Source organism: Mastacembelus armatus, chromosome 9, assembly GCF_900324485.2.
Source record: "Mastacembelus armatus chromosome 9, fMasArm1.2, whole genome shotgun sequence".
In the NCBI taxonomy this organism is placed as follows: domain Eukaryota; kingdom Metazoa; phylum Chordata; class Actinopteri; order Synbranchiformes; family Mastacembelidae; genus Mastacembelus; species Mastacembelus armatus.
Window position 1 is genome coordinate 312,850 of NC_046641.1, and position 24,131 is coordinate 336,980.

Below are 24,131 nucleotides of genomic sequence, written 5' to 3' on the forward strand. Positions count from 1 at the left end.
TGACTTTGTGGAACTTTCTCCCATCTCCCTACTGCCTCTCTGGAGCTCAGCCACAGTGATCTTTGGGTTGTTCTCTAGGAACCTTGAGTGCTGCAGAAATTATTTTGTAACCTTGGCCAGATCTGTGCCTTGCCACAATTCTGTCTCTGAGCTCCTTGGGCAGCCACACACATTAATTTGATATAAATTGAATGAATACTCTGACACTACTGCTTGAGTACTGTACAGATTCAACTGGATTGAAAAATATATTCTAACCACCTTGAGTCTCCTATGTGACTCAATATAATGCTCTCTGAAGTGATGGAAATGTAACTCTCTTTCTCTCTCTGTCACTGTGTGTGCGTGTCTGTCAGTGGTCTAAAAGGCCTGTTTGTCTATTTTGACCTTTACAGCTGTGAGTGTGAGGGTGTGGGTGTGGGTGTGTGTGTGCGTGTGTGTGCGTGTGTGTGTGGATCTGTCTAGACAATGTAACTGGATATGTTGTCCTATCTGACCCACACAAACTTTGACAAAAAAGTCAGTGCCATCATTTGACCTTGTCATCACACAACATGCTACATACTACAGTTCATACAGAAATGAGGTGAAAGAGCCCAACAGCTGCTAGAGAAGGATCCAGGACACTGAATGATGATAGCTGAAGCTAAGAGGGAACTGTAAGATTTTAAATCCTACCAGACAAGACTATATATTGATGGACAAGTTGTGGCATACACATTTCTTTGTTAAAGTTGACTGAAAGCGGGTCAGAAGAGACAGTCATTAAGTCACTAAAAAAAAAATACTATGAAGAACTGACACTCCATCTCATCCAAGTGAGTCTTGAGTGGTGGTGGTTATGTTATTAAACTGTGCTTGCAGAGGCAGTTGCAGTAGGTTACTCACCTGAATTCCTGCCTTTTGAAATGATAACCACTATATGGAAAGGTTTTAGCAGTAGCAGCCCTGAGCAGATACTGCATGTTTAACAACAGACTGGACATCCTTCACACTCACCCTCCAATGTAAAGCATCAATATGTGACTGTAGGCAAACTCATCATGATTCTCAAATACAGGGAAATGAACCATGACTGAGGTAACCTTGGAAGTGCGATCATTCAACTGAAAATGGACTATACTTGACCAATTGTGGACTAGGATTCATTGGAAATTCAATTCAATTCAATTCAATTTTATTTGTATAGCGCCAAATCACAATACAAATCATCTCAAGGCACTTTACAAAAACTAAAACTAAAAACCCAACAATTCCCTTATGAGCAAGCACTTGGCGACAGTGGAGAGGAAAAAACTCCCTTTAACGGAAGAAAAAACCTCCAGCAGAACCAGGCTCAGTTTGGGCGCCCATCTGCCTCGACCGGTTGGGGTGAGTGGATAGAGCAGAGAGAAATGAACAGCAACAATAAACAACAAATAGACACTGCAGGTTGGTGGGACCAGTAACTGCACATCAACGATATACAGCTCCAGGACCAGGGACACCTGCAGAAGGTACAGAGAGAATAGAGAGAGAGGGAGAGAGCACAAACTAGGGGAGAGAGAGAACACAAGGTTAGTAAGATTCAATGGTGGAATATACATGAGGTGGGAGGAGAGAAGAGAGGGGAGGGGAAGGGAAAGGGGGGGGTTAGGGTAGGGGAGCTCAGTGCACCGATGGTCCTCGGGCAGTCTAGGCCTATAGCAGCATAACTAAGGGATGGTTCAGGGTTGCCTGAAGCCAGCCCTAACTATACGCTTTGTAAAAGAGGAAGGTTTTAAGTCTAGCCTTAAAAGTATAGAGAGTGTCTGCCAAATTGTGATTTGGCGCTATACAAATAAAATTGAATTGAATTGAATTAAGGGAACACTGGGCTCAACAGAGCTGTGACTTGCAAATGCAGTATGATTAATGTTGTTTTTTTTCTTTTCAGTGGGTGCTGGCCTTTGAGATCTTCATCCCACTGGTCCTCTTCTTCATCCTTCTGGGTCTGAGGCAAAAGAAGCCTGCTATTCCTGTCAAGGAAGGTAGGTTCACATAGGAGGAAATGTCTGCTGGTTTATTTTCTAGGTTCCAGGTTATTACAGGTATTTACAGTCTTTTTTCATCACTGTAACCGACATTCCTATCCTGTGTATAAACAATACTAGTTATACTTAATTGACCTATAAAGTTTTTTTTCTCACACTTGTCCTGTACTATTACAGTATTAATGGTGGCAGATTTACCATGAAATTACCTAGTAATTCTTTTTGATTGTTCTTTAATTAGATACACTTTACTATTACTGGATCTTTTCATTGCAATGCAGTTTTGCAGCACATGCTGAAAATACAAGGTAAAATGTCCTGATATAATCAAAAAATGTAATGACAAATCTACGTCTATGACATATCTCTTGAAGATCATATATGGATAATGTAATTAATACAAATAGTATAAATAGTTTTTATACATGTTTTCAACATATCAGTAAATAGCAGTTACATCCTACAGTGTTGTGACCTCTGGTGATGTTTTATATGTCTCTTGACAACAAATTCAATGCACAAATCTGAAACAACAATCCGAAAAAGTACTTCCTGTGTGTACATTTTGATACCTCTCCTTCCTTTGTGCTACATTGCACTAAGTAAGCCATGCTGCTGCATTGGATAACATGTTCCTTCATTACAGTGAGCAGTAGTACAGTATATAACTACAAAAAATCTACAGTTTTTTACAGATTTTTTTTCCCCATTTTTTTGTCCACATTACTACAATGGAGGACTACAGTGAGATTTTTCACCAATTTATCATGACATATTTGTCACTGTGGCAGGAAAGGCACTGTGGAGTCTAAAATCTAAAATCAGATGTATAATCTACAAGCATGAAGGATGAGAAACTACAGCTAGGGCTCACTGAGTGAGTGAGTGAGTGAGAGAGAGACATTAAAATAAGCATTGTGATGCATTATTAACTGTTATTTCCAGTTCAGCTACAGCATCACGCAAGACAAAAGAGCAACAATGCAGCTGCTTCTTGTTTTCCACACAAGCTTATCTTTCTGTTTCTGCCGGGGTGCATCCTGCCTATTTTTCCTGACTGGCTCACTAACTGAGTATTATTAAGTGATGTTATTTTATGATTATTACAGTACTAGACAAAACAGTCTTAAAACACACTCGCTGATTTTTCATAATTCATTAACTCTCTTGAGTTATTGATGTTTTCTCACATACAGCTTTCTTTTTTCATACTTGCAGTTTTCTTCATCTGATATTTCATGTTCAGCAGCAGAAAATGTCTCTGTTGTGCTTCATTTTTTATAATGGTTTATTAGTACAATGGTGGCCATCGTAGGTTATCAAGATACGTGACCTGTTGCAACTAGATACTGCACAATAGATACTGTAAGAATCACTGCTATTAATTTATTGATCACACTCCTTTACTGATGCTCCTGCTACTGCTTATATCAAGTGTATGTTTACGGTGGCTTAAACACATCTGCAGATTGGAGGGTGTTTAATTATTACAAATTATGTACATTTTAAGCATTATTTGATCAATGGTGTACATTTGAAAGTATTTAGTTTGCATCTAATTTCACCTGAGGAGCTCCTCACTAACTGGTAGGAAAAGGACAGCCTACTCCTCAGGACTCAGGAATGCCCATATAATGGCTGGGTGGGGTGCAATTGTTATAAACTCTACAGAATTGAAATACCTGGGACTGTCCACCAGTTAGTAAGAACTAAAGGAGCGTCTCAGATGGGAAGTGAAATGACATGAACAACCTCAAACAAGTCCACTTGCCACTTATAGCACTTTTGGAAAATACCTGGATAACAGACATTCATTCATTATCTATACCCACTTATTCATAATTAGGGTCTTGGGGATCTGCTGGAGCCTAATAACAGACATATGACAAACATTTAGTTTGCTGGTGATCATAAAATATGCAAAGTGGCAGCTGAGGGACCAAAAAGATTGGTACCAACTTATGAGGAAGCTGTGAGGAAAAGTGTAAATCGATGTTGCATACACAGCAGTTTGGAAGGCACTGAGGGAGTGAGGTAAGGAGGATTGTACTGCTGTACTAGTGTGACATCTTCTGCCCTTCTCTCCATGTTCATCTGCATTATTTCTTGTTTTAAATAAAGAGAATCCTGCTGACTCATGTTTGAGTAGGTCTTTCTGCAGTCATAGATATTGTGGAGTTCAGTGCTTTATTATCGTCCATTTTAAAGAAACATATTTTTGCTAATCTCGTGATGGTAAAAATATTTGATTTGCCTCCCGCTTTGTGATGTATTGTGTGTTTCCTTAGTTTACCTTGTAGTACTGTGTTGTACTGTCCGTAGTTGATTTTTTTGGTCATGTTTGTTCTCTGTGCAATTGATGCCTGTAGCCACTGCAGTACCCAGTTTATTTTTACTATTTTTTTGTTTTTGTCCTTTTACTTCACCTTTGTCTTGTTTCTACTGTTCTTTCTTTTAATGGTCATCCGGCTGTGTATCTTCCTTTCCTGTGCATGATGCATGTTCTCAACATGCTGGATGGACTAGTGTGTAAGTGTCACCACCATTTCCTTTTATCCTGACACCTGATGCTGGCTTCATTAATGAAACCATTTTGATGTCCAAGTTAACTTAAGCAGAATGTGTTCATCGTGATATGAGGTTCAGTGTACATACACTATACATTTGCTTAACTAGATGTCTAACATGTAGGCCTACTGTGGAAAGCTATCTCCTAGAACTAGCACATTTCAGTCACCCAGCAACTCATAAAACCTTTTCTTAGAAGTTTGTTCTGAGCAACATATCATGCAATTTAAAAAGTATACAGTAACAAAAACTATTCTGAAAAACAAAGGTCTCTTCCCTTAAAGGTTATGGATGTATTTAAAAAGTGGACACCTTATATAATAATAATGATGGTGCAGCTGTGTCCAGATGATGTTCTGGCCACACGGAGAAGTTACGAGGCTAATTTTCTACCACCAAGTGATGTCATACTGCCATGTTCTTTACAGTGAATGTACAGTCATTTCAGAACCAGAAAACATAAGTTGATCGGTCCAGGGTGGTTTGGGTGAGTATGCTGTGGGTTACTGTTCTGGACCTGCTGTCAGAGATGTGGAGCAAAAATCAGTGTTCTCCAGGCTGAGGCATGTGGTCAGAGTTGCTAAGCAGACTTAATTTCTTAGTTATTGTTATTTTATGGTTACATAGAATATGCCACCCATGACCTTCAATGCACATATTGAGAAATATGAGTATGTATACATTTTTGAATGTTAATTATATTCTATGATGAACTTGATGGTGACTCTTTTGTTACAGGGAACACTGTTTTTCCTTGGGTTTCCACTCAAAAAATGAGTCCATAGAGCAATGGGCAGAGACTAGGTTTAGGTACAAAAACAAATCAGTTAGATTTGAAGAAAGATTACAGTTTGGGTTAAAGTACAGTACTTATTTAAATTTTAGGGAACCTGTGTCATATTTGGGGATAATAACTTATAGAGAACTGTTTGGGAGTTTGTTGACACATCCTTTCACCCTTTGTTCTTTTACCACATCCCCTTACTTCCTCCTTCACTGTTATAATTACTGTGGATGCAATGTTGAGCTTCATCACTTGATTGTAACATGATGTTATTAGGCATTTGCTGAAGTGACTAGTGCTGTTGTTTTTGAGTAGCCAAAATCATTGAGGGTGCAGGGTGTATACTCTTTACTGGTAAGCAGTTAAGCAGCAGTGCTCTTTCAGAGTGATACACAAAAACTATGGTCACCTGGTCAGCTTCTGTCCATCTTCATTTCAGTTTGTATTGAATTCAATGGATCTTTCCTGGGCAGAATAATTAGTGTAGTGTAATAGTTTCATTTTTTTGTTTTTCATTTTTGTTTTGCTATTTACTTTAAAACTGATGAGGTTGTTTCTCTACATTTTAAATTGCAAAAAAGATCAACAGCCATTCAGTGAGTTCAGATTTTTAACATTCTTTTTAAGTGTTATGAGCCACTGAATGACTGAAGTATCCAGACTGAAATGTCCAGGTCTCAACTGTAACTGTGGGTATGTTGAAGAAAATATTTGTCTGATATTATGACAATGTAATTTCTAATTCACATATCGCATACAGCTAAAAATAATCTTTAAATGATTTTCTTTCTCAGTAACTGTCACTGAGGGTGATTCATTTTATAAAAGCTTGCCCATACTGTTTCTCTGCAGTGTCCTAAGATAGACTGAATTATACAAGGAAACCCATATGTTGATTATGACATGAAATATATTGGGTCTCTAATTTGAACTATCTCTGCAGTTCTCAAGGGATATAACAGCAAGAGTGAATGCTGGCAGTTAAGATTTACTTTCTATTCTAGGGTCAAATTCATGAGCCATTCTTGAGAATTCTCATGTTACTTAATTGCTAAACTATAATAAGTTTAATATGTTGAAAAAGAGAAGGGATATATATATATATACATATATCGCAGTCTTTTAACCCATAAACAAAGATATACTACATTTAATAAGAATTGTGCAAAACGGAGAGTTTAATTTCTTCTGAGAATTAATCAAGCTCTAACTACCCACTGGCTTTATTTTCTTATGTACTTTAGTTCTGCATTTTCTCATGAATGTTTGGAGGCTCTTAAAATGCAGTTTAAGATGTTCACATTTAATTGTACTCTTAACAATTGGGTTCTCTATTGCACCACTTCTTAGCATCATAGGAATGGTTATTTGTACTCGGTAAAAGACCCATTTGAGGTATAGTTATGATTTTAGATATAACCTTATTATACAGGAAAGAGATAAGATTAAAAATCTCTCTTACGAGAAACTCTTGGCTAAGAGCAGCAGCACATAAAATGGCGTAATGCAATATTGATAAAACAACTGCAGTCAAAATTCCTTTTTTTTTTTAGCTGCCTCAGGGATTTTGTGGCCAGAAGGATAAGCAAACATTAAAGCCTTTGTCCAATTTGTAAAAATGTTAGATGAGGATAAATTTGGTTTGCTCTTACAGTTTCAAAGATTATACAAACATGGACTGACAAGACATTAAAATTCCCTATGAAATATGCGCATATATATGGCCATTTGTAAATATGTATTAATGTATTTGTCAACAGTTATAACTCATATCAGACATACTCAGTCCCAGTATACAAGCTGCTAATCATTCATCAGCTCTTTCATCACCTATTATGAGTAAATGTATTTTTGCACTAAACGGATTTTCTGAACCTTTCTTTTATGTCACAGAAGGACAGTATAGATGATATGAGAAAGAGAATGCTGGATGACAAGAATTGTTTTTTTAGGTGGATTTACAACATCCACACTCACAGACAAGCTTCATCAGCACAGTAACTATGGAAACATTGGGTTATATTCTGACAGAGAGCTTGCCCAGTCAGTATTTACAGACAGATAAAGAACATATTCATGAACTTTTTTGTGCAACAAACTAATGAAAGGCCTGTGTAATCAGCATTGACATGCAGGAGCCTCTCTGACCGCTGTGACAGCTGCCTTCCTTTCCAGCATTCTAACAGAATCTGCCTCTGCTTTTTCATTCTCATTGCCCTGTTTGGTCTTCTGGTTTTTGTTTCAAATCTCCTACCTGTGTGTCCTACTGTCACATCCTCTTCCTTGGTCTGTGGTTTTGTCTTTTCTCTTTTGTGCACCACCATTTTCTCCCCTCAGCTTTTTACAGTGCAGCTCCACTCACTTCAGCTGGCATCATTCCCATCATGCAGTCACTGTGCCCAGATGGACAAAGGGACGAATTTGGTTTCCTGCAGTACAAGAACTCCACGTGAGTAGAGTTAGAGTTAGTCATTTATTTAGTTATTTGTTTGTTTGTTTGTTAGATGATTTCTGTGCTAAAACTGAAATCAGGTTAAGGTTGTGTTCAGATTGACTTTGCCTTTGAATTAAAAAACACAGGCCTCAAGCATTCATTTAAAGAAGCCAGTTTAATAGTTTGGCACTAGGTTAAATCAGGCTTAATGTTTTCCTACAAATCACAGATGAAAATAAATAAATAAGTAAACTGCTTGATAAATTCAAATGGAATCAGCAGCAGTGTTAATTTTGACAGCAGATTTTAATTTAGTTTTAGTCAGTCTTTTGACTAACATGCAATTTTAGTTTTGATCATATTTAAGTCTACTGCTTTGCTTTAGTTTTAGTTGACTAAATCTTCTGTAGATAAATCTCTTGTAGATGTAGTTGACTAACAAATATTGGGTTTAATTAAAATGTAATTTAGTTAAACTACTGTAATATACAAAATATTCTAACTTAAAATTAAATTAAAAGTTTCATTAAATATATGGAATATGACTTTTCCAATAAAAGACCAAACATTAGATATGCATTGTTTATAACTTGCATATGACATTCTTCCTCCTTTAAATATTTAAAAGAAAAACCTTATTTGGCAGTAATGCCATTGTAAATACTGTATGACTTGAAAACATCACCTGAATCATGGAATCAAGCATGTCAATCACTTTTAATGTACGATCTAACTGAGTCACTTCTCTAGTTAGTAGCCTACAGCTAAGCACACAAAAAAAGCATTAGCAAAAATGTTGTGCTTGCCTTTGCGTGAATTTGAGGATGATTCCCTCGCAGATGTCGCTTTAGATTTGTTTTTACCAGCAATTTCTGCTCCACACGGTTTACACAAGGTCTTGTTTGTCTTGACATCAAACGTGAAACTGACCCATATATCTTCTCTTTGTTTTCTCCCAGCTGTTGCCATTTCATTATAGTTTAAGTCAGACAGAAACCCAATGTAGGCTATGCACGATGATGTCGTGTACTCGCGCATCCCGCATCGCCAGGTGGATCAGTTACTTTTCAAATGTGCTTGTGCGTCTTACAAGATTAATTCTGATTGGATCTGCTTGAAGTAGAATTGGTTTTGTGGCATCTTCTCCTGATAACACCGAAACAAACTTAGTCAGTCACAAACTCTGTCAGTTTTGATCATATAGATAAGAGCAGTATATCACTTGAATCTGTAAAGAGTGTAGTTTTATTTGTATACACTCATAATAATATCAAAATGCTGTGCTTTTGTAAAATAAAGAAAGCAGACAGGGTGCGCTCTCTGTCATTTCTGTCTCTGTCATCTCTCTTCACAGTCACAAAAATAAAACAACCAGAATCTCAGCAAATACTTGCCAAAAATAAGAAATATATGGCTAGAAAGCTAGAAATATGTTTTGTTTTTTTTTTGTTTTTTTTTTGGGAAGTTTTTGCCTTTATTTGACAGGACAGGAGCGAGACAGGAAATTAGGGGAGAGAGCAAGGGAAGGCATGCAGGTTATATGATGCGTATATGGACGGGCACACTACCGTTACACCACCAGCGCCCCCCCGGAATATCTAATTTTAAATGAAACAATTCAAGTCAAAAACAAATCATCACTTTTTATTTAATCCGTATGAATGTAAGGAGCGGTTTCTCCTGTCTCACCTCATTATAGCTAATTCTCACATTGAGCTCACTGTTCATATGGAAATAATCTGAGGTGAGCCCCGAGAAATGGCATAAAACATCAAGCTTCATCGTAGAATTTATTCACTTTTTCTGTGCATTTGGATGATGGCACGTTACGCTTCGTATGTTCCAGACAGAGACGAAGAGTTTAATTCGTCCTCAACGAACGTTTGCATCTGCATTGCATTGCAGTAATTCCTTCTCAGCCACATTCCTGACTGAAAGGCTCATTATGCAGGTCTTTGTCTTCTCAGGTAAATCATATGACTATTCATGATCATGTACACCTTCCTGCATATGTCCTTTCTAAACAAAAAGTGTCTTAGAAAATTTAAATCAGTGTATTGTTTTCTGTGAATGACTGAACAAGATGACATTCACATCATTGTGAAGCAAACACTTTTGGCTACAAGATGCATTTCTCAAAAGTCTCGTGAACCAATGTTCTGTTGGTGTTTTATGGTCTTATTTCAGTGACTTAAAAATTTTAGTTTTTCACTAACCATGCATAAACGTTTTCTCAAAAACACAATCATTTAAAAACTTGCTGCTCACACATTATTGTAGCCCAGTTTGTGCTGATTAGAATGTTATCAGACTTTAGCCATTAATATGTTTAAAAGCAACTGAAAAAAGCACAAATGTCAGGGCATGTCAAAACTTGTCCAGGGCCCCAAAACAACCTGGAGGGTTAATAAACAGTCAAACTAGATGGTCAATCTGACCTGGGAGGACAACAGGTGTGACTATTTGCTGCCATTAAAAAAATGTAAATGGTTTCAAAACAATATTTTGACTGAACTTTGATATATACAGTATATACCAGTCTGTGATATTCCATCTACTTGTGTGCCTCTGCCTTTTATTTAAATGAGGTCTAACATACTGTACATTAAAAAATAAGTGTAAAATATATGTTATTATGTTGGAAACAAGTCAACTAAAAAGATGAAACTAAAAAATTGGTGATCATTTTATAAGCAGTCAAAACAAGACCGGGTCAATTTGACCCAGGAGGACAAAGGTGCGTAATAAATTGGAAGACAATATGAGGGTTATTGGCAAAATTTACCAGTAAATAGCCTAAATACAATGATAGGAACAAATTGATTTCACACATTGCAGTTAATTATGTGATTTGAAAGAACAAGTGATTACTGAGAAATGTAAAATGAGAGCATTTTTGGTCAGTTTAATGTGTATACACACTTTTTCACATGCTTTTAATTTGATTGTCCTGTCCTATAGTCCCTGAAATGTATCCTCATTATCAGTTTTGTTACCAGACAAGTTTGGTTTACTACAGATACGTGGCCTTTAAAGGGGTGTATTAACACACAAAGTAAGAAAGCAAGGATGCTGTCAAGTTAAACCAAATTAAGCCTCAAATGTTTTATGACCACAACAGGCTCTATATTCCAGTCACACGGAGCTGCTTTAGCTGGTTTAGTCTTCATGTAATTTGCATTGGGTACAAGTTTGTTTTTTCAGTGTGTTTGGTGTTTTCCTATGCTTGGGTGGGAGGCAGAATGGCTTGGTGTTCATTTTGACCCAAATGCATTTATATGAAAACCTGTTCAGAGCATTTGAGAAAGAGCAATTAACAAGATTGATTTAAGAAATACTGCTCTTGTCTAAAAACTATAAATAATCACACAGAAAACATTTCTTTATAAGAAAAATGATCAGATAGTATTGTTAGTAATAGGAAGTTGTTATTATGATTTTAAAAAGGCCGAAAGACACAAATTTTGTGTGTTCAGTCTGACAACTGGTTTTAGTCCTAGTTTAACTTCTAGCTCTTGGGAAGAATACTGAGACACTTGGTAAGTACTACCATGGTTTCTTCTGTCATTCTTTACAATGAAGTGCTGTTTCTAGAAGAAAAAGACAGTGCTGCCTTACCAATGTTTTAACATCTAAATCTCCCTCTGTTAGTGTGACCCAGCTGCTGGAGCAGATCAGTGAGGTAGTTGAACAGAATCGACTCTTCACATCTGACCGGCCTGGTCTAGGTCAAGAGTTAGAAAGCCTGCAACAGCACCTTGAGAGTCTCAGCTCCACCCCTTTACCACCAGACTACAACTTCAACAACAGCAAAGGTATTGTGTCATACTTCAGTGTATCTCAAGTGTTTATGTGATGACTTTCTCTTACAGGTTTCTGTCATATGCACAAAACCTTGGGAACTCCTAAACCAACCCTGTCTCCTAAAAATTCCGTTCCTATACAACTAAACTGCATTCTCATTTACGTTTTTCTATGAAATGTAATTTGTCTCTGATTACATTTATTAGCAACGTATTAAATGTATTCACATTAAACATATCTTTGAGGTTTTTTTTTTTTTGAGGTTTTTCATTCATTGCATTTGAGGGCAAACTGTTTTCGATACTGTTCCCATTTTAATTTAAAAAGGAGGAACAAGAGATTATCACAGGACATCTGGAGTTCAGTTTAGTTGTTTATCATTCAATTTTCAAAAACATTTACGCTCTACGTGGCTAATAACTTGACACAGGAATAATGCCTGTATGCCAACCCGGTCTCATATCATTTCGTGACAGTCACGAAATTTAATCTATTGTTTCGTGCATGCAGATTTTTCAATCAGCAACCAGGACTGGTCAGCCCAAGAACTGTAATATTTTCTCGTCATATTAAAAAACCAAAAGTTATATCAGCCACCGTGTAGTTAGGAGATTTTATTGTTTTGATTACCTTAATCTAATAGCCTAATATTTGGTTGCTCTTATGATTATATTTTCTACGTGTCTAGTAATCCCGTTTCTCTTTTTAATTTCTTAACCAATTACGATTTGCGATGTTTCTGTTGCTATTTCGTATGAACAAATTGTTTTTTAATGTTTTATTCCTCAAAAGTATATTTCTCGTGGGTTTTGACGGATCAAATTTAGTAGGATGTATGTAGACTACACTACCCGGGAGAGTCGTCAGCAGTTACCATGGTGATCGCGCCAGGACGACAAGGTCTCATTTCCGCCAAAAGATTTTCCCATTAAGTTGGTGGCTAATATTAGCCTGCTACGTGATTAGCTTAAACATTTTTCTTTACATGAAATGCATTTCTTTGCATTACCTGCATGGTTTGCTTGGTAGGACAATCCCCATCATCTGCGAAGAACATCTTAAATATGGCTTGTTGGCAGGCCAGCTAATGTTTAGCATAGGCTAACAGTAACTTGTGATTAATGAGCTAACGTTAAAGCGTTGACATGGCCCCAGTGAAACAATTTGACCTATGATAGATGCTGTCAGGACTTTAGCTGCTGCACAGGGTTAAAACTGGTTTTGAGCTAAGAGAATATTTAGCTAACAGTATCACAGGAAACAGAAAAGTTGATGTATTCAATTGATCTTAACGGTATTCATATTACAATGAGCAGTCATTGATCTGTATGGCTACACTAAAACCTTTAATATAAATCTAACCAGAGAAGGCATACACTGCCTAATGACATTGTTTCTCATTCTTTTGCAGTTCCTCTTCTGGTCTAGTTACCTGTAATCCACTCTCACCTTCATTAAAAAAGAGTTAATCTTACTGTATACTAATGTGTTTTTTGTGTCATTTTCACATGCTGATAAAGGAAACAAAGGACTTTGTGAAGACTGTCAGAAGTGGAAGACTAGCCTAACAGGCCTCAGGCACCAAACTTTGCTAGCCAAGCACCACAACACCAGGCATTTCCTAAGTAGTTTGCATTCTATACTAGACAAATGCATTTCCTGCAGAAAATGCGTGTGAATGCTGAAAGCGTAAAAGAGTTGCTGAAAACTGCTGAAATGCATTGCAGGAGAAGCTGAAGGCCGAAATGCAATGCTGAACAATCCTGGAAGCTGAAATGTAAAACTGGAGTTGGAAGCTTAACTTGTTTAGCTAAAAAACTATTCAGCATTGCTGAAAAGGGTGGAAAGAGAATGATAGGATGAAGTAGAAATAAATTGGCTTTCAATTGCTAAAGAAAGAAGCGTTAAACTAATATAAAAGAAGACTGTAGTGAAGGAAGGAAGAACTAAAGGAATTAAATATGAGTTAAAGAAAGAAAGGGAAGAATGAAGAAAAGTGAAATTGTAGAAAGACTGTATAGACAGAAAAAATGTATAGTTTAAAAACCGATAAATATTCCTGAAAAATACAGAAGGTAAATGCTGTGTAGCCAAACCAGGAATATTTGAAGGAAGGTTTTCTTAGAGAAAGAAGAGAAGAAGGAAGGAAATGAAGCAGTGAAGCAGTATCAATAAAGAATAAACAGATGTGCAATGGTAAAAAGGCTAAAAGGGAAAAATGCTGGAAACGAGCAAATATTAGCATTTTGTCGCTTCTATTTGGAAACCATTAAATAAAAAGTTTTTTATTGTGAAAAAGCAGCGTGTTGCAGGAGACTCATGTCACCTTGAGTTAACCCTCAGGGGTCGACGAACGCGCCGGTGCGTTTTGTGGCATCTTCTCCTGATAATGCCGAAACAAACTTAAATTACTCAGTCAATTTTGATCGTACAGATAAAAGAAATATCATTCAAGGAGGTCTAGTTTTAGTTGTATACACTCATAATAACAAAACGCTGTGCTTTTGTTACTCTGTCTTCTCTGTCATTTCTCTTCACAGACATGTAAATAAAACAACCAGAATCTCAGCGAATACTTGCCTCATAAAAATGAGAAATATATGGCTAGAAAGCTTGAAATATCTTCTTTTAAATGAAACAATTAAGGAGAAGTATGTTTTCTCCTGTCTCACCTCATTACAGCTAATTTGATCCCGCCTCGCACTGACCGCACTGTTTATATGGAAATAATCTGACGTGAACCAGGTAGTTCTGTACACGCCCCCGAGAAATGACATAAAACGGCAAACTTCATCATAGAATTTACTCACTTTTTCTGTGCGTTTGGATGATGGCACGTTATGCAGGTGAAGAAGCGCTTCTTATATTCCACACAGAGACGAGTAGTTTAGTTTGTCCTCAGAGGAAAAACATGACTCAAATGATGAACGTTTGGCTCCACACTGTATTGTATTGTGTTACACTAATCCCCTCTCAGCCACATTGACTGAAAGGCTCTTTATGCGGTTCTTTGTCTGGTCGTTGAGTGCGTCTTTTGTCTTCTCAGGTAAATCACGACTATTCATCCTGAGACACACCTTCCTGCATATGTCTTTTCTAAACAAAAAGTGTCTTAGAAAATTTAAATCAGTTTTGTTTTTTGTGAATGAATGAACAAAATGACTTTCACATCATTTTGAAGCACTTTACAACATCCAGTTCTTAAAAGTCTTGTGAACCAATGTTCTGTTTGTGTTTTATGGTCTTATTTCAGTGACTTAAAAATTGTAGTTTTCCACTAACCATGCAGTAACACTGTTTTCTCAAAAACACAATCATGTATAAACCTGCTGCTCACATATTATTGTAGCCCAGTTTGTGCTGATTACAGTGTTATCAGACTTTAGTCATTAATATGTTTAAAAGCAACTGAAAAAATGTCTGGGCATGTCAAAATTTGTCCAGGCCCCAAAACTCCCCCAGACTCCAGAGGGTTAAGAATGTCAGGAACTGCAATCTTCCACATACCCACATGATGGCACTGTAGGGAAACAGAAATCCTACAAGCAAATTATGCAATAACAGATGAATGTAACAAAAGGAGTCAAAAGCCATAACTAATACTATTTTTGAATATGGACAAAGACTGTCTAAACACAACATTGCAAGAAAAAACGTCACCTTCATTGACTTTGAAGCTGAATATCCTAGGATATTCAAAGTGATATATTGGGAGTTAAACTTCTAGACTTAATAGTTCTAATGTACAAACACCACAAAGGGACAGAAATCCCAGTTTACAAAGTTGTTGGCTGGATAGTATTCAGTGAATCACAACATATGTTGATATTTAAGTGTTTCTGTTTATATGTCTACCATTCATTGTGGAGTTGTTGATGCAGCAATAAACCTGTTGATTTATCATTGAAAATTCACGTTTGCACTACTAAGGCTCAACAGTTGTACTGCCGTAAATACCCACATAAGGGTGTAATTCAACTAATAATGAAATGTGTAATGTAACTGGAGTGTGTTTATTTTTTCACCAGAGAAAATGTTGATGTGTTGAATTCAGTCCCACGCACATTCACACCTTAGAGCCACTAATCAAATTAAACTGTATGTGTTTGAACTTTGGGAGGAGAAAACCCAAGCCAGCCTGGGGAGAATAACTCAAAGATTCAATATTAATTGGAAGTAGTGGTTCTGCAGCAGTCTGAAATGTCAAAGGTCATTAAGCAGTTTACATCTTCATTAAACATGCCTAACAATATAGAACTGGGGGCACGTTTGGGAATATGAGAATGATATTGCATAAGATGCATGTGCATTCAAACAGAAGATAGAAGATATTGTTTATACAAGAATTGTAATGTTTATTTGTATTTTCTAATTTTTTATTTCACACTGCATCCTGCTGGCATATGGGAATAAATAATTGTAGAAAATTTAAAGATTTTGTATTTTGTAACTAGCCATATGGTGATTGCCAATTATAACACATGATAATATCTTGGAAAACATGTTTCTAACTGTAAGTATCTGGGAGTCATAGTGATTATTAATATGTTTTTTTACAGTGGTACCCTAAGTTATTCAGCATGAGCATTCAGTACTTGTGAGCCAAATTTGCTTTCATTTGGATGAAGCATTCAGTAAGATAAATGAAACACTATCAGTGTCTATTGGTAATTTCCAACAAAGCAGTGTTCTCATTTAGCCACGTTACAGGGAAGTCAATATTAAAAATGAAAAATAAAAATGTTGATGTTTGCTGAAATGAAAGGCTTTCATCAGCTGAGGCTTGTTGTAAAACATTGTAAAACAGATAAACTAGCTAAACAGAAAGGAGGTACACTGAAATACACACACAGTTCAAAGAGCAATCTCCCCAGTATTTGAACCTGCATCAGCCAGGTGCCAGACCAGCACTTTATCATTGAACTATAACAGGGTAACTGAGAGTGCTTCCGTTTAGAGCCAATAAAAAGAAACACAGACTCTTACCTAGCAAAGATGCTGTTTTCAACTGTGACACAGGCTCACAATTTCCTCACAAAATACTCATTGTACGGGAGAAATTCTTTGGCTGGCTAGAGTAGGAACAGGCATTCAAATCCTCTGTTCCGCGCGTTTGTTTAATCGATGAGACTGGAGAAGATATTCTTGGTCCAATTGATTATATTTATTAAACATTTACTGAATAGAACATTACAGATCTCTGGGTCAGACTGTCCCTATCACCAACAGCATTCTTTGTCAGTTCACGAAGTCTGACTCCTGACAGTCCCTGACCCAGTCATACATTAAGATTGGAATGCAGGGTCCCAAGTTTCTCCTTTGCTGATTGGTCCATGCTGAGGAATTTCCCAACTGCTGTTGTGTCTCTGCCAGCGATCCCCATTCCTTGGGCGTTGTCCTGTATGTAAACATACACTCACACAGCACAAACAAAATCCTGTTGCATCTACAACAACTACTACTAACAACAATAACTACTATTATTCTACTTCCCTGAGTCCCCCTTATCATTATGTTAACCCCTATTTCTAAACCAAACATGCTTTATTTAAATTCCCACACTAGCTTCCTAACATTTTGTGCAACAAGACCATGCGCACTTTGTCCAGATTGGAGTTAAATAATGCTTCATAGGTCGTAGGCACAATGTTTTTATACACACAGTTTGTTGGAAGGGCTCAACAAAAGTCAGGGCACCCGTAGAAACTGTTTTCATCCATTTTCAAGGCATCATTTTCAGTTGTGCTTGTAAGTGTGCATACCCCTGTCACAATTTGAGAAATGCGGATCATGACTTACTGACTGACTTATGTACTGTACCTCTAAATGGTCGAATGAAGAACAGGTGTGGCTCCTCATCTCATTGCCTAATCGGACAAACATACACAAACACACACAAGGAAAGGGACCAAAGGGGAAAGGAGACGAGGAATCAAATAACCAGACACAGGTGAAAGCAATAAGGTAGATGAGACACAAAGCTAGGGAAAACTAAGTACAGGAAAAGCAGGAAATAATACAAAAGTCCCTAAACAGGACACCAGGAATGGAACCTGACAGTACTGTATAGCAAACAACATTTCAATGTACAGACACTGTTAGGTTCTCACTTCAGTTCATAAAATATGCATGAGCTAACCTAAAGCTGAACTTACGTATTTATTTACTTGTCTGTGTGTGTGTTGGATACAGGTTTCACGCTGGCCAGTGTGTTGAAGAACCAGTCAGTTTTCCAGCAGTTCCTGGTCAAGAACCTTTCCCTATCCAACGCCACAAGCAGCCTGCTTCTAAACACTCCATTCAGTGTCAGAGAGGTGATTTCAGTTGACTTCAGCTTTATTTGAGCTGATCCATATTTTTGATGCTTTTGGTTTGTCCACGTTCCCCATTTGGTGTCAAAGAATAATCTGTACAGCTTCAAAATCCCATAGCTAATGATGTACTTACATATGGTTCTTCTCTCATAATAGCAATGATCTTGTCAAAGGGAAACATTATTAAATATGATTGTTTTGAAAATGCTATAAACCGTGAAAACCTTTTATTTGCTAATTTCTTTGTTGAATTGACATCATCATTAAAGGCACAATGGGCCAGAGAGAATCATCAGGTAATATTCTTCAGTATTCTAAGACTTTAGAGAAATGCAACCACAGGGGGGCACAATCCAGTGTCTTTATGTGCCGGCCCCAAATCCGGGTAAATGCAGAGAGTTGTGTCAGGAAGGGCATCTGACATAAAATTTAAGCCAAATCAAACATGCGAATCACAAATACGACTTCCATACCAGATAGCTCACAGCCCGGGTTAACAGGGTGTCAGTGGAAATTGGACTACTGTTGGTCGAAGAAGGAGAAGAGGAAGGTGTGTTTGTGGACAAAGAGAGAAGAGGAAGGGCGTATGAGGATTTGTATGATCGGTTGGACACTAAAGAGGGAGAGGTGGATTTGTACAGGTTGGTGAGGCAGAGAGACAGAGATGGGAAGGATGTGCAGCAGGTTAGGGTGATCAAGGACCGGAATGGAAATGTGTTAACAGGTGCCACAAGTGTGATGGAAAAATGGAAGGAATACTTTGAAGAGTTGATGAATGAGGAAAATGTTAGAGAGCACAAAGTAGAAGAGGTGACTGTTGTGGAGCAGGAAGTAGCAAAGATCAGTAAGGATGAAGTGAGGAAGGCGTTGAAGAGGATGAAGAGTGGAAAGGCAGTTGGTCCTGACGACATACCTGTGGAGGTATGGAAGTGTTTAGGAGAGGTGGCAGTAGAGTTTTTGACTGGGCTACTTAACAAGATCTTGGAGAGTGAGAGGATGCCTGAGGAATGGAGGAGAAGTGTACTGGTGCCCATTTTTACGAACAAGGGAGATGTGCAGAGTTGTGGAAACTACAGAGGAATAAAGCTGATGAGTCACACAATAAAGTTATGGGAAAGAGTAGTGGAGGCTAGGCTGAGGTCAGAAATGAGCATTTGTGAGCAGCAGTATGGTTTCATGCCAAGAAAGAGAACCACAGATGCAATATTTGCTTTGAGAATGCTGATGGAGAAGTACAGAGAAGGCCAGAAGGAGCTGCATTGTGTCTTTGTAGATTTGGAAAAAGCATATGACAGGGTGCTGAGAGAGGAGCTGTGGTTTTGTATGAGGAAGTCTGGAGTGGCAGAGAAGTATATTCGAGTGGTGCAGGACATGTATGAGAGCTGTAAGACAGTGGTGAGGTGTGCTGTAGGGGTGACAGAGGAGTTCAAGGTGGAGGTGGGACTGCACCAAGGATCGGCTTTGAGCCCCTTCTTGTTTGCTGTGGTGATGGACAGGCTGACAGATGAGGTTAGACAGGAATCTCTGTGGACCATGATGTTTGCAGATGACATTGTCATCTGTAGTGAGAGCAGAGAGCAGGTGGAGGAAAATCTAGAGAGGTGGAGGCAAAAAGAGTGTCAGCAAGAATGAAATGAAAGGTGTACAAGACAGTGGTGAGACTAGCAATGTTGTATGGTTTAGAGACAGTGGTACTGAGAAAAAGACAGGAGGCAGAGCTGGAGGTAGCAGAGCTGAAGATTTTGAGGTTCTCTCTGGGAGTGACGAGAATGGATAGGATCAGGAATGAGTACATCAGAGGGACAGCTCATGTTAGATGTTTTGGAGAAAAAGCCAGGGAAGCCAGATTGAGATGGTTTGGACATGTTCAGAGGAGGGACAGTGAATACATTGGTAAAAGGATGCTGACGTTAGAGCTGCCAGGAAGGAGGCCTAGAGGAAGACCAAAGAGAGCAGAATGTGTTAAAAATGTAATAATAGCAAAGGAGTGATTTCTCCTTTCTGATTTCTGATGGATTTTAAATTAAATGGTGCTGACTGTGAGCACAAGGAAAACTTTTCAGTGAACCCACTGATACATTTTTACATCAGTTTCATCAAGGTACTACAGAGCAATATCTGCTACTCTTTTTATATTGCTCAACATGGACAAGCAATTAATGACAGAAAAATAATGCGATACAATAAGATTTTATTCTTATTGTCTCATGCTAAATAAGGAGTTTAGATTTAATTCAGCAGTTGGAATACAAATTTGAAATATAGGAACAGACAGAAACAAACAGTCACACCCTCTACAAACTAAAGAGTGGCATTTGTAATTTATATAGCACATTTGTACACAAAGGCAAATCAAAATGCTTTACATAATGCAAGAAAGGATACATCACAAGATAAGTAGAGATAAAAGATAAAGAGGAACTAAACCTGTTATTTTTTTTCAGTGACTGTTAGCATTGTTACAAACAGCTCCCTCCTGTCTATGATTACTGGCTTTTCGTTCCAGTTTCGATTGTAGCTGCTTAGATAAACTATAAAAAGCTTTTGATCCGATAGCATATCAAACGAGCAAACACTTAAACTTCAGATGTTCTCTGCACCTTCATTTCTCAGTCAGAGCTGAATGAAGTAAAGTTTACATAGATTTAAACATTCAGTGATGTGTTAAGCTCACTGCAGCTTTATGGAGTAAATTAAGTAAACAGCAGTAAACATTAAGATTTATAAACACTGAATCTACTGTATGAATGCTTTCTCTTAATGACAGTGGTCAGTGATAGAAGATGAACTTACAGACATGGTGTGCTTACACTCAACTGTGAATATTAAGACCTTTATTTTAGTTCAACCTTGTGGCATAAACAGCATAAGCTCCCATGTTCTGAGACAATTTCACTTTATTTAGTAGAGCCACACATCTATAAACATTTCTAAAATCACCCAAAAGCTTTATTCATGTTTTTCTCAATATTTTACTTTCAATCTGTATTTATTAACCAGCCGTCATGTGATTGGACAAAAGTAAAGTTTGATTCTACTATGGTATTGATGCCAGTGAGATTGACTCAAGGTCACTGAGCACAAGCAAGTACAACATGTGTATTCCTGGTGAATGTCATATTCATGTCCATATATGATGTGATGTGTGTATGTCCTGTAGGTATACAATCTTATATTTGGTACAGCTCTCAGAGATGGAAGTATGACACAAAGTTGGATCCAGGGGGCAAAAGACACCAGACATAAACCTGGAGATAGAGTTCTGCATGTGGAGGTAACATCATACACACAGACTCAAACTTAGACAGGTGCACACACAGTGCCACATACCAGAACAGTTAGTTACATCACAAACTGTAGCAATCATGTTGACAACGTGGAGACCTCTGAAGAATTATATTTTTAATTAGTCTAAGTTAAATTAGAATAAGTCAAATTAAAAGTAAAAAAATGCTAGAAGTGCAGATCATTACTTACTAAAAAATGCATAATTTAAGTCTGTTAATTTTATAATCTTTGGAAAGTTGCCACTGGTGGCTGTTGATGAGAGAGGCTGCTGAACTGAGGAGGTACAGTATGCTCCAGCCAGGCATTTAAATTGCTGACAAATGAGTCAGAGCAAATACAAAATTCCCTGCACATGCCCTGATCAGTCATTGCTCAGACATTGACATCAGGTGAAATCAGTGAGACCACTGTATACTGCTGTCATTAATTACAAGCTGTGGAGCAGCTCGTGTGATGAAATGGAAGTGATACAATCCACTTAAGGGAAGTCCGATATTGTATTAGATACTTCTTGCTTACTCTTACTCAGCCTAAAGTGATTCTGTCATCAGTCTTGATGTAGAGCAAGTGAAGAGTCAATTCAGTGAGATCTAAACTGTTGGGATTTGATCTGATCAAACACAGTAGTTCACTAGTGAACAATATTGGAAAGCTTAGGGCCTTGTGACAAAAGTGATTTCTCTGGAAGTTGAGTTTTCTAAAAAATTATCGGATATAAAAAGGAGTGTGCATAAGTGCTCGGTATGCAACATGAATTTAGTTTTCAGTAAGCAAAGCCCATAAGCTGGCATGCACCATGTTTTTAGTTGCAGCTGTGTTTGACTAATTCAAATGACAGGGTTAGCCCCACTGTAAAAAGGCATCTGACTGGGGTTTTAGAGTTTTCACACGATACGCTACCACTATAAAGTTAAGACCAGGTAAGACCATTTCTGATAAATTACACTTTCCTATGGAATGGAAGAGGAAGTCTGCCAGTGTATACTTCTTTCAGAAATCAAGATAATTCCTTATTCTGTATTTAAGAAATGTGCATATGTTAGCTGGGTTTTGGGTTAGAAACTAGAATACTGTGGCATAATAAATGCTTTCTAGAGGTGCATCCACAACTCATGTCATATAATTTCAGGCCAGTGATAAATTTTCAAATAAACAATAATGATGATCTAAGTGTTCACACTAGCAGAAAGTCTGACGCAATACTGATGATACAATATGACTTAATTTAATGACCAAAGGCAAGCACACATGTAGTTCCATGACATAAATCCTTTTACAATTATTACAGTTGTATTCACTGGTGTAATGATGTATTGTATTTAGTCACTGCTGTGGCAGTGTGCATTTTCTCCTTAACAACGATGTCTGCACTTGCCTCTTCTGCTCCAATGTCCATCCCTAGGAGAAGCTGCTGGGAGATGTTCACAGTCTGCATGGAGGTCTTCTACACAAAGCTTTATGTGACCAGTTGAAAGGAGCTCACAGGCAGGGTCTGCTCAGACTGATGTCCCAGGCTTTAGGCCTCACACAATTTAAAGGAGATCTGGGAAATGACCAGCATGGCCTGAAGGAGGTGGAGGTATATTTGCTTCCAGATGCTCTGAGCCATGGTTTACATTTAAATTCAAAGACTGGCTGTTTAACCTAATATGAAACCTTAGAAGCAGCAAAGCTATGACACTGATCTGAAGCTATTCTTCCTGATCAGACCTCTGCTCTGCTATACTTAAGGGCTGTGGAAGGTCACCAAATTCTTACTCCATCCAGGTACTGAGATGGGGAAGAAAAACATCTATGTGAACATCCCATGGGCACATAGCTGCTTTACTGCCCATAGGCCATTACTGCAAATCTGGAAAATAAAAAAAACTTACCAGTTGATTTTTGTAGTATTATAGTAGGTGAAATTTGATTGATTCCCCTTCCCCTTGTATTTACATTGATATCATTTACAATGATATCACTTGAACTAATGCTGTCTTCCACAGGGCGTCCTTCTAACTGGACCCATGTTGGAGGCCCTCACCTGTAGACAGGATGGACCCAGTGAACTCAGTAAAATCCTTTTGGTGTCTGAGAAGCAGCGGCCAGTGCTACAGGCCTATCACAGTGCAGTGTGCAGTGGAGGGGAAGGTCAGAGGTCAGAACACTTCAGGCAGTTGAGTCTCAAGCTGAGAGAGCAGCTCATCACACAAAGTGTTACTGAAAAGGTACTGCAAAAAGATTTGCTACAGATTCACTGGTGTCATCAGGTACCCATGGTGTTTTTGTCAGTTTGTCTGTATGTTTCCATATAAGAAATTGTTTGTGAAGCAATATGCTAAAAATATGTTAAAATCCTCATTCTGTCTCTGCTCAAATTAGGTCAAACCAGTGTGTTGTGTTTACCACTGAGACACTAGATGCTCATGAAACAGTTCATTTTTGTTTTTTTAATTGTTTGCTTCAAATTTGATTGATATTTGGTCAATTACAGTGTCTTTGTAGAAATTATTTATTAGCCCAGATGTTTTAGGGAAAGTTGAATTAAGTAAATATATCTCACATAGACAACAATACACAAGTGAAATGTGAAGGTAACAGAAAAAAAAAGATATTTATGTTTTTTATTAGGAGGAGAACAACAGATCTATACAGCTTGGAAGTCAAAGATTTAAACCTATAAAACTATTGTGATGGTATGATGCAGTTTCACATTAGTCCAGTCAGCTGCAGCCACTACGTCAAAACACACATTTTACCAGCTCAGCCCAGCTTCATCATGAACACACTGAGTAGTCTGAATAATTCCTCTCCTAATGTTCTTGAAGGCACTTCCTTGCAGAAGAGAAAATCCTACCAGCACATTGACTTTATGTTGGGGAAGTGAAAATAATAATGGCCATTGAAAACAAAACCTTGAAATAAAAAAAGGAAACAATTACATT

General features: G+C 37.7%; 1 protein-coding gene across 7 annotated transcripts in view; it reads left to right on the plus strand.

Annotated features, from left to right (window-relative positions):
• Positions 1-24,131, plus strand: part of abca2 (ATP-binding cassette, sub-family A (ABC1), member 2) — a 211,041-nt gene that overhangs the window by 37,085 nt on the left and 149,825 nt on the right. For 5 of the 7 annotated variants that reach the window (XR_003296547.1, XM_026322565.1, XM_026322568.1 and 2 more), the window contains exons 2-9: positions 1,916-2,009; positions 4,539-4,541; positions 7,702-7,813; positions 11,450-11,613; positions 17,795-17,916; positions 21,077-21,190; positions 22,607-22,783; positions 23,193-23,414. Coding sequence is in view for 6 of the 7 variants with exons in the window: in XM_026322565.1 (XP_026178350.1) it covers positions 1,916-2,009; positions 4,539-4,541; positions 7,702-7,813; positions 11,450-11,613; positions 17,795-17,916; positions 21,077-21,190; positions 22,607-22,783; positions 23,193-23,414 (1,008 nt within the window). In the remaining variant the exon portion in view is untranslated. The remainder of the gene's footprint in view (positions 1-1,915; positions 2,010-4,538; positions 4,542-7,701; positions 7,814-11,449; positions 11,614-17,794; positions 17,917-21,076; positions 21,191-22,606; positions 22,784-23,192; positions 23,415-24,131) is intronic. The other 2 variants (XM_026322567.1, XM_026322570.1) reach the window with 1 other exon arrangement.